This window comes from Microchirus variegatus (genome assembly GCF_963457635.1).
Source record: "Microchirus variegatus genome assembly, chromosome: 3".
In the NCBI taxonomy this organism is placed as follows: Eukaryota; Metazoa; Chordata; class Actinopteri; order Pleuronectiformes; family Soleidae; genus Microchirus; species Microchirus variegatus.
In genome coordinates this window covers 27,982,621-27,994,870 of record NC_139804.1, presented here as the reverse complement: position 1 = coordinate 27,994,870, position 12,250 = coordinate 27,982,621, and the positions used below count along the sequence as shown (strand labels likewise).

The 12,250-nt window shown below is 42.1% G+C and overlaps 1 protein-coding gene across 1 annotated transcript in view; it reads right to left on the bottom strand.

Moving 5' to 3' along the window:
* arhgef17 (Rho guanine nucleotide exchange factor (GEF) 17) overlaps positions 1-12,250 on the bottom strand; it is a gene marked incomplete at its 5' end in the record, with an annotated part of 61,264 nt that overhangs the window by 13,566 nt on the left and 35,448 nt on the right. The window contains 2 exons of the mRNA XM_083886092.1: positions 1,239-1,421; positions 2,523-2,600. Coding sequence (XP_083742218.1) covers positions 1,239-1,421; positions 2,523-2,600 — 261 coding nt within the window. The remainder of the gene's footprint in view (positions 1-1,238; positions 1,422-2,522; positions 2,601-12,250) is intronic.

Below are 12,250 nucleotides of genomic sequence, written 5' to 3'. Positions count from 1 at the left end.
ATTAATCTCTGACTTTGATGTCAGAATTCTGAGTTTTTTCTAAGAATTCTGACTTTTATCTCAGAATTCTGACTTTTATCTCAGATTAATCCGACTTTGATGTCAGAATTCTGACTTTTATCTCAGAATTCTGAGTTTTTTCTAAGAATTCTGACTTTTATCTCAGAATTTTGACTTTTATCTCAGAATTCTGACTTTAATCTCAGATTAATCTCTGACTTTGATGTCAGAATTCTGAGTTTTTTCTAAGAATTCTGACTTTTATCTCAGAATTCTGACTTTTATCTCAGATTAATCCGACTTTGATGTCAGAATTCTGAGTTTTTTCTCAGAATTCTGACTTTTATCTCAGATTAATCTCTGCCTTTGATGTCAGAATTCTGATTTATCTCAGAATTAAGAAAATAGTTACTGTTACTATCAGTCATACAATAGTCCAGAGGCTGTTCAGAGGGATTACTTCTCACTGGCAAATATTAACTACCTCACACGGATACTTGATGTTCGAGGGTGATACCAAAGCTGATATTTTTCAGCATTTTGCCTGAAATTACTGTTAACGCTCTAAGCTGAAGCTCAGCCTAACATTAAAGACATGTCTTCCCCATAAGGAAGACAAGTCCCTATAATGTGACTGTGTAAACAGACCTAGGTCCCCACAACATAAAGAATACCAGTCGTACACACATCCCTGTCAATTTGCTAACATCCCTCCCTGAACACCACTCTCTTCATTCTCGCCCTGTCCCTCCTTGTCCTTGTCAAGATCTCCTTGTCCCTCTTCTATGGTTTCCTCTCCATCATGTTCTTGCACCTCTCCTCCTTGGTGCTGATGATGATGATGATGATGATGACGATGAAGCAGCAGTAAACCGGTTTGTATTTTTATTTCTGCATTTTTGGCCATCTATGAGTAACAGCTTCCATTTTTAGCTCACATTTTCACCTTCCTTGTGCCTCTGTTTATCAATTGTTATGGTATTTTTGAAGGCGGAGGGCAGAGGGAGGAGGAGGAAGATTACTAATGTCAGCACCAATGCCACAGTTTGGAGTCAGTCTTAAGGGGGGGAAAGATCTCGTCTACTCTGAGCCCTGAGGTGCACTGGTATGCCAGATTACCAGTCCATCCCTGAATGTGGAGCTGTATTTTTGTCATTTTAACATAACGATGAACCTGTGCACTGCCTTTAAAGAAGAGTCCAGCCAACCCTCATTCATTGTGTCATTTCTCTACTCACTGATTGGATGAGAAGGTGTCCAACGGTCTGCCTGTCGTGCCACTGGCCGACGCAGCTGGCGACCTGCTCCAGGAAATACTCGTGGTGCTCCAGGATCTCCGGGATCTGATAGAACATCTCGTCCACCAGGAGAGGGTCAACTATGGAGCCGCTGTCTGGCTGTTTGAGGGGACGCATGTAGCCCTGAGGGAGCGGAAACATCAGTTAATACTTTAAACAGTGCTCGAGTGGGAGGTGTGGCACATCACACAGCACCTGGGGTCAATCCATATTCATCACAAATGTACACTATCGCAGAACATTGTGGCCCAAAAACTAAGGTCTTTAAGGCCAGTGGATCTTCTCTAAGATCACAATGACTCTAAAAGCATGTGAAAGTGAGTGTTGATCACTTTCGACTTTTTAAACTATTCTTACCTGAGCTAACTTAATATGCACTATAGTTATCACTAATTGATAAATAATATAGTTATAAAGAGACTGTGGCACAGAATCAGATTTCAACATTGGACAGTTGCCGCTGTAGAGCCATCTCAGCTGCAACACATCCCTTCAGGGAGCTGTATGTCCACTGCAATCGCCGTGGTAACAATTATTTCCCCCCCCCCGTGTAGCCATGGGAACACAGAGCAGGATTATTCATTGCTGCATTGACACACACACACACACACACACACACACACACACACACACACACACACACACACACACACACACACACACACACACACACACACACACTTCAGACATGCAGACATTCAATGTTCGCCCACACACAGAGAAAGGTGACAAGTTGAACAACGATGTGAGGTCATCACACGTGGGAGAGATAAGTGTGTGTGTGTGTGTGGGGGGGGGTGTGTGTGTGTGTGTGTGAGGTAGATATTTGGGTTCAGGAGGTTAATTTGCCTCACTAGGAGGAAGATAAAAGTAGAACGTGTAAGTGTTTGGGCTCTACGCTCGTGCGCGTGTGGGCAGATAAAGCTTTCAGCAGCGGGATGTGGTGACGTTTGCAGATTATCTCGACAGGATGAATGACAATAAGTGGATTACATAACACCTTTGTTGTTGCCTACAGTTGTTATTCATGCCCTGAGCCGTCTGTGGATCCATAGGGTAGTTTGTATTTGCTTGCTTGTGTACACACACACACACACACACACACACACACACACACACACACACACACACACACACACACACACACACACACACACACACACACAGTTTATACGTGTGTTCACCACGCAGTCACAATGCAGAAGTGTGTTTGTGTGTGCTTACCTGAATGAGAGTGCGCAGTGACTCCACATATGATTGCTCTGTGTCCAGGAGGGTCATCATTACATGTTTCCTCATGTCCTGTGAAGACAAAAGGAGACAAAAGTGTCATTTTTGTTGCCTTGTGAAACACAATGTAAATATCAAATAAAAATAAAAGACATTGAGTCACTTTAAAAGACAGTGATTTACAGTGAAAACATGGGATTATAACGAGTTATTTAAACCAAAACATTGTTGTTTTTGTGGTTAAGATGCACACCACACTGTCTACAGGTCAGGGAAGTTTGTGACATGTCCTCACAAACATGTTTCAGGTCACTGTAAAAACCATGCAGGACAGTAAAAGCAAGAACACGACTGTATTCAGAGATGTTTGTTCCACCTCGGAGCAAGATAATGCTGCAGAATCCTGCATAGAAATGCATCCTGAATAGATAAAACTAGAAACAAGCTTATGTCAGTCAATAATTAACTAGCTACAGTCTGGAGTCAGTCTACGGTGCTGTACAGTGTACACACACACATTTACAGCCTTCTTTTTTTTTTTTCCAACACTGAAACACAAACAGCAGAAACGCTGATGTATGCAACACTGACTTTGCAAACCTCATGTTGGTTTCCCTTTCATTCACTGGTCACTTCGTTTGAACGTGAGGATCTTTGAGAATGTTTCATATTTATAGCCACACACACGCACGCACGCACGCACGCACGCACGCACGCACGCACGCACGCACGCACGCACGCACGACTTCTGTGTATGGGCTTAAGTGAAGACGATCCAGCACAGAGTGGGGAACGCACAACAGCGACACATCACGGCCAAGACCCAACAAAAAAAGAGTGGAATAGTGTTGAAATCCGAACAGATTACATGTGACAGACACGCTATCACCTCAGGGGGTCTCATGAGATGATATCCTCTTACACAAGATGGCTTATAAATATCAGGTGGATCAGACGACGCTATAGGCTAAACCCTGTGGTGCATATACAGTCATCACACACACACAGTCAGTATAGTTCCATGCATAGTTAAGTACGGTTGTAGTTGGACTAAGGCATTTATACGGATTACCGTCCTTGTCCCAGTTTACAAGATCTAGGGCAGAGGTTTCAAACTTGCAGTCCCCCCATCGCACTTTTAAATGTATCTAACGTAAAATTATATATACATATATATGCACATATGCATATATATATACACTGTATATGTATATACATATACACACATATATGTGCATATATATATACATATATATGTGTATATGTATGTATATGTGTGTATGTGTATATGTATATATATATATACATACATACATATATACACACACATATATACATATACATATATATACACACATTAATATACATATACATATATATACACACATACACATACATACATACACATATATACATACATATACATACACACACACACATATATATATATACACATACATACATACATACACATATATACATACATATACACATACACATACATTTGTTCAATTTTGAGACGCCCTGCTCTCAGGGCATCGATTTGATGAATGAATTGCGTTGCTTTCGCTATGTAGGTGGCGTTATCTTTTCAGCTTGTTCATCAACTTCCAAATATTTAACTGTTAAAGCTACACAGCACAATTGTTTTTCCCAGAAGTTGCAATACATGGGTGTGTTCATTTGACTTTGAGAAATTCAATTTAATTCCAGTCAGACTAACGTTGTTTACGTGTATTTTTAAAGTCGGGCTTTTGTGTCACTCGGACAAACACACTAATTAAATCCCTTCTAACGCCATGTGAACATACTAAATGAAGTCCCCCCTCTTCCCTGCCTGCCACCACCACTGTGCCGTACTATAAATAAGCACAACAATAACTTCCCAGAAAGGCTATGTTTAGTATTTGGTATCTGAAAGGATCCCAGGGGCTCTGTGGGGAACCACTGCATGTAGAGAGGTGGCGTGTGGATGGATGGTGGCGTGTGATTGTATGAACAGAGGGGGGGGGGGGGGCATGAAAGTGAAAGCAGAGGGGAAAGAGAGTGCAGAAAAGAACATATGTCGCCGTATGTTGATCTTAAATTGTTCAAGGGATCCACACAATGGAGTAGGAATTATAAATACAGGGCTAAAAATGGCAAAAAAGGGAAAACATAATAGCAGCAATCATCCATTTAAACTCGTAAATTATCCTCCAAGTAAGGGCAATACTCAAGAGGGTATGTGTTCAAAGCACGTAGTGCATGGTTCAGCTCCCTGTTACAGTAAGTTAAGTCACAGAATCCAGAATCTAACTAACGTGCACTGACTTTAAACACATCAACAATCTCTCCAACAAATCAGTAACAAGCTGCTGAAATTTCCCGTCCACATAAATGTTACTTTTTGACAGTGAGCATTCATCACGGCTTCTTTTCTTTTCTTTTTTTTAGTTCACCTGCAGAAATGGTGTAATACACTCAGTAAGAGCTGGATTCCCCCGCCAGCTACAGCTGCTGCAGTGATAGATGGTGTTGCTGTCAGCAGTTTATGATAACGCGCTGAAGACTGTACGGGGTTTACCCAGCGATACTTGTTAGGACCAAACACAGCCCAAAACAAAGCGTTATACCATAACCAGTTCATGTCTAACCCTTAACCGAACCACAACTCAAGTCTAAGCTCTAAACTGTTTGTCGGAAATCACCAGAAAGGTCCTACACACACACACACACACACACACAAACACACGTCTCACAAAACATAAATATAATTTATGTTAGAATAATTAAATAAAGACCAATACTCATCATGTGCTCTTCATTTCACTCATGACGGCTCAAACTTCTGATAAACACGTGAACACATGCACACGCACACACGTGACTATTTCAAACCCGAACCCTAAAATCAGGTCTTAACCCTGAAAAAGACATTTTTAGGGGTGTCAGAATGTCCTCACTTCATTAGGTATGCAAGTTTTTTTGATACCCATACAAGAACACACACACACGCACGCAAGCAACATATCGTAACTTTAAAATGCAGTAATTTACGTTACGGGGGATTGCTGACTATAGAAAAAACTGACTATAGCATGTTTTACGACAAAGTGATTTCACTGAAAACAAAGTGAAGACTGGACAAAATGTCCTCGCTTCGTAAAAATGACCTCACTTTGTTGGTTTAAAACCCTCACTGGTCCACAGTATGCCACAAGTACAAGAACACACACACACACACACACACACACACACACACACACACACACACACACACACACACACACACACACACACACACACACACACACACACACACACACACACACACACACACACACAGATCAACTGGAGTTTTAAGAAATTATTTTTATCTGATAAAGATTCTGACCCTGTGACCTGGCAACAGGACAGAGACACGACAGAGAGACCGTTCTGTACTGGGGTCGTCTTAATTAGGTTAGAGACTGACACACACACACACACACACATCCGTCAGAATATGGTGAAATAATGCTAGGATTAAGAATGCCAGTTTGATTTTTGCTGCTGAAGTTACCATAACAACCGTCAGCTAAGAGGATGAACAGTTGCAGGGCAGACTGGTCTCGAACAGCAACGCCAACGGTCTGCAGCAGCATGTTAACAGTGTCATAAAACAACAGCCGGGCAAACCACAACTGTGGTGCCATGACGACACAAAGGTGAGTCACTGTTTACGGGTTCATTTTCCATCCAATGTCCAGCACAGAGAGGGGGCACCAGACGGTGACAAAACAACCAAGTGTGTTTTCAAGTTTATTTGAACAGAGACAGATCCTCAGAGACAGAGGTGATTAGTAGGGTAAATGTGACCATTCTCTCTTTATGTTGTTTTTTTTAATTTACAAGTGAAAGAGTCCCCGTAGTCAATAAGTGACCATGACCTGTGTTTATGTAATAACGTTACCTTGCCAAACAAGTTGAAATAACCTGGAGGCCTCTGACTTGTGTGATCGCCTGACTGCTGATGTTGTTGCCCGATGTCAGACAGAACTAATCGATGACTTTGGCAAATACAACGTCGTCACAACTGCGAATAACAGTTTCACAGGCATGAAAGAGCCACTTTTGCACGTTATAGTCCGTCTGCTCTTTCTCTTCCATTTTTAAACCATTTTCCTATTTGTAGGCAAAGTTCTATCTTCAATCTTCTACCGCTTTATCCTCCACATTAGGGTCGCGGTTTGGCGACATTGAGCTTTACAGATGAAGAACTCAAATATTGAAATTCACAATGAAGGACGATCAGTTCAATCTGCTCATCGGACAGAAATGTTAACATGTGTTTTTTAAGGCCTGAAATCTGAACATCCAAAACAGGGATCGTCGGAAGACATTTGCGCAGTCCTGTTGCCGCAGTATGAGTTAGTCAGAACTCCCAGTTTCTTGTTTATCACCGCGGACAACATCACTATCTACTCGAAGAAGCAACAACAAAAAAAGCTCCAGCCATGACATCCAAACCCCGGAAAAAACCTGAAGAAAGTTAACAAATGCCGTCTTTGTGAGTGTATCCGTGCAGTTCCCCCTGAGCAGCATTTGATCATCCTTTACACCGGGAGCGGTGGATATGGAATCAGGGCAGAGGGACCACATGTGGGGACTGCTGTTGTCACACTCTCTGACCCCATGTAAGTTCTGTGTCACACAGTCAAGTGGCACATACGTCAGTCTCTGTTGTCGCCGCAGAGAAAGCCTCTCTGACTGTCAATTATTGTTGTTGTCTTCATGTACAGCATGTTCAGAGTGTGGTCAGCAATACATGCTGCACCTGGTCCTGCTCTACTTAATAGTGAACAATCTTGTCCCCATTTGAAGGATGGATGGATGGATGGTGGTGGGGATGCAATAGTAACACTCAACATCTTTGAAATCCTTCATAAAGTCACATAATGTTCAACTTTGCACATATCAACTTCAAGATTTTGTCTATCTAATCTATCAGATAAAGGAAAAAGACAATTGGCCAAAAGCATCAGCATCAAATATTGGCCATCAGCTGCACTGATTTCTAAATATCAGCATTACTGTAGTCTTGGATAGAGTCGAACCCCATAATGGTCAAAGCTGTACTTGTATGTACATCACAGTCAGTTTGTTTTTAAGTTAAATTCACAAAAGCTAATGTCAGACGTGCACTGATGTCCGCACAATTTCAGGAAAACATCAGCAGCAACTTAACGTCCGAGGAAGAAAGAGGGAAATTGTACTTTTTTTTTTCTTTTTTTTTATGATTAACTTCACACAGATTAACTTCACACAGTATATGCACTTAAACATAGCCCTATATTGTGGATCCCACATGAAATGCTCTATATTTGTCTGCACTACTGTGGCCGGCACAGCAAAACAATATTAATATTTAAAGTGTCGTGACTCCTGCACACAGCCACATGGTTGGCGTAGTGGTTAGCGCTCTCGCCTTTGCAGCAAGAAATCCCGGTTTTGAGCCCCGGTTAGAAGTTAGTTTGCATGTTCTGTCCCTGTGTGTGTCCAAAAACATGCAATAGGGGAATTAGGTAAATTGGTCACTCTAAATTGACCTTAGGTGTGAGAGTGTGAGTGAATAGTTGTTTGTCTCTATATGTGGCCCTGTGATGGACTGGCGAACTGTCTAGGGTGTACTCTGCCTATCGCTCTATGTCAGCTGAGATAGGCACAGCACCCGCCGCGACCCTCCTATGGAGGATAAAGCGGTAGATAATGGATGGATGGATGAACTCCTGCACGCTCAAGCCAGGTGTTCTGGACTTTCTCCTGCTGTTATGAACACGTGTGACCCACACAATCAAACTGAACAGCTGCAGTTGAACAAAGGAACTCAAATGCGCCGCTATATGTTTAGTGCTGTGATTTGTGCCTTGTTACTTTCTTTTGTTCAGCCTGTCTCTCACCAACAGCAGGAAGGAGGTGAATCTTCAATATTGTGCGTGAGGGTGAAATGTCTGAACAAATGTAAGAATATACAGTATCTGAGACACTCACACCAGCATGTACAGTATACAGTATGTTCTCCCTGAGTCCCTTAATAATGCTGTGAACACAGGATAAAGTGAGTTATTCCGCACGTTACTGCAGAAACCATAAAGACAACATACGTGCAGCAGAGTTCACAATGTTTATCAACCGTTAGATGCTGCTGTGTCTCTTCATTAACAGTGTTATCTTAAACGTGTTATTCTGTTCGTTGTCACGCTGTACAGCTTTGCTTCAGTCGGAGACCACACAAAAGCACAGACTGAATGGCATATTTCACTCGTCTGACAAAAGGTAGAAACTCAATTCTGGACAAGTGTGTGTTCATTTTCTTCCTTTTTTCATGTAGTTCATCTTTTGTGACGACAATCTCGCATCTAACGGGCGGTAGTTTGCCCAACAAAGCACCCAAGTTCCGACCACAGCTGCCTCCAATTTGAGACTTGTCTCGCTAGGTCACCGTCAACAGAAACTTGCACGTAAAATAATCAAATAACAGTTTTTTTTAAACATTTTTGGAACTACTTATTATTGTTGATGTATGTCACTAGGTTTTATTTCCCTAAGAGACAAAATCAACAGTAATTAGTAGATTTAATTCCATTGCGAGCTGAAAATCGTTTTACTGGGAAGATCTCGTGTCTGTGCGGCCACAATTTCACCAAAGCAATTTCATTATAAAAAAAAAAGCATCAGTGGCAGAATTGCTACCCTTCTTCCTCTCATCTCATCGCTGCCGTCACACCTCTTCCCCCCCATTTTCTGGTCACTGTAACCCTTGGCAACAGCCTGGCGACAGCAGCAACAAGCAGCCTCCAAAACTAAAGAGAAAGCACTCTCATCATACATCTGTTCATCTGTACTGATGTTCCGTGGATTTTCTATCTGGAGAAGAAGGAGTCTTGTTCTTTAATAGGTCCTCGCCTTCTACCTCTCAACAACCTTGTGTAATTCTATTACGCAGACGTTAGCAAGAGCACATGTGCGTGTCCGGGTCAGGGTTATATGTGTGTGTGTGTCATTTAAAGGCCACACACTGCTCTGACCTACTCTGTACTGATCAATAGTTTTCTCTCTCTCTACGTGTGCACACACCATTGATCCACCTCTTAACTCCTCTGTCGTCCTTTTCAGTTCCTCTCCAGAGATCCACACAATCCATATGTAAGGTAATCAGTATGAACTCCTCCTCTGCTCTCATAAAAATGCTTTCCAAAAACATTAAAAGAGATAGTAGAATAGAATAGTAGTAGTTGGTACATACTCATTTGTTTCACATTGTTTCATGGCTTGACCAAGTCAAAAAAAAAGCAGATATAAGTCAGCCACAAGATTAGAAGCAGTTGTTATAAACATACACTCATTGCATTATGTGACACAGGGCGAAAGACGGTTTTCAACATACAGAGAGGAACAACCGTTCACTCTCACATCCACACCCACAGTCAACGTACAGCGTCCAGTTTAAGGACCGTGGGAGGAAAAACGGCACATACAGTGGAAAGTTTCCCACGCCGGGATGCGAACCAGAGCTTTTATGCTGCGGGGCCAACAGTACAAGCCACGCGCTCCACCGTGTGACCCCCCCACCGGTGTAGATATACACTTAAACTATCAAGCTGATTACATGTTTACATCATTAGCATAAAAAGTCTTAGGCAACTTTTTTCAATTAAATCATTATCAAAAAGGTTTTTTAATCACCTATTAAAAACCAACAACAACAACATAATTTGGTGTTTTTGGGGCAAGAAACATGCCGTTAAAATTCCAGAGAACTTTCTACAAATCTGTTTTGCTGATGTTTTGTAGCAGATTATAATGTCATTGCAAAAAGATGAATGATTATACTTTAAAGGAGCTCTATGCGAGAATATAAGGACCATGACACGTCATCAGAGGTCAACTCTCTCGTGACCATCACGATAATCAGTCCACCTGGATTGACTTTGATTTTATGCCTGAAGAATTGTTTATAAAAAAATAAAATAAAAAAAAAGAGTACATTTTCCAAGATAACTCTCATTTTTGATATCTGGAGAGTGAGTCAAATGTTTAGGGAATTACGGTACTGAGAAGCTGACATCACATTGTGACGCGCTGGTGAATCTCGTCTGTGATTGGACGGTAGTTCCGCAGACGTCTTACCCTGTTGCTGCATATCTTAAATAAAGCCCCTTTTACCTCCTTGGGTCAAACATCCATAACTAAGTGGAGTTTTAACTGACAACAACAACAATACACTGCGTTATACGAACGAACGAGCAGACACTTGTACTGCAAGCTTGAGGAAAAGCTATGATGTCTCTGCTCTTTACAGAGCTTTCCTTTGCTACAGATCCTCCTGCACACTGTACATATGAATCATTGTGTTGTAGTTGCAGACGGAGCAGGTTTGGTGTCAAGATGAGCAGAAGTACGGAGGTTGTGTTACGTCTACAGTGACAGATTTCACGTGTGAGTGAATATTACATCCACAGCGTGTTGTTGATTCTGCTCCCACTTAAAAACACATACACCGCAGCTTATGAGAACGAGGTCCACGATTGTTGACGCGCAAAAGGGAAACGATATCGGCGATATGAAAGCAGATCGATGGACAGACAGCAGGACCGAGCGCTGCGAGTTCTGTGACAGTAGGTGCGCAAGATAATTCTAATTCTATTATAGACAAGATTGAAGGAGAGAGAGAGACAGTGACAGACTTCAGAACAAGACATGAAACGGAACGTTAAACGAAAGGGACAGCAACAAGTAGAAAATAGAAACTAATATAATAAAAGGAGCACATTTGATGGAGTGAAAAGTAAATGGATTTTGACAGCTGGTCCTGGACACACACACACACAAACACACTTATCTCCACTGGATAAATAAATAAAAAAAAGAATCAACAAAACACTGAAGTCTACCTCTCTGTTGGGGTTTCCAGAACAAAGTCCATTCCCATTCAAATTCCTGCCAGAGTTCCCATTCTTGTTGTTGTTCCTGAACTGATTCACAGCATCTTTGCCCGCCACTTCTTCTCCTCCGCCTCCTTCATCTCTCTCTCCTCCACCTCCTCCTCCTTTATCTCCTGGGTTCTCTCCATTCTCGTTCATTTCCTCCAGAGCGATGCTGAACTGGGCTAAGGTACGAACCATCTGCAGCATGCGGAACGGACCTCGTGCCCGGATGGACGCCGCTCAGTTAGGTTCATAGACGCATCAAAAAGTATTTATATATATATATATATGATGTTGTTGTTTGTTTGTTTTTTTTACTCACACACAGACTCGATCTTCATGTCAGCAGAATAACGCCACATAAAGAAAAATCACCACCTTCTCCTCAAACTCCCAACATCAAAGCAACACGTTTTCCTCCTGCCGTTTCCTCTCTTCTTATTATTTCATCCGTAAAAAAAAAAACAACCTCAGCGCAAAAATTGTGTCCTCTGTGCATGTGTGTGTATGTGTGTGTGTCACACTGCATGTGGAAGGCAGAAGGAGCAGGGGTTTTTCAGCATGTATGCATGTGTGTGTGTGTGTGTGAGCTGTTTCGACTGCAAGGATGATGTAAGTGAGGTCTCAGCGCATGTCGAGGTGAGAGCGTGGACCAGGAGATAAAATGTGTGTGTGTGTGTGTGAGTGTAATGGCCCTCCCCCTGGGTGTGTATAATGAGAGACAGCAGGCAGGGCAGGCGCTCGCAGCACTCAGCTCCGCTCTGCCCAGGCAGA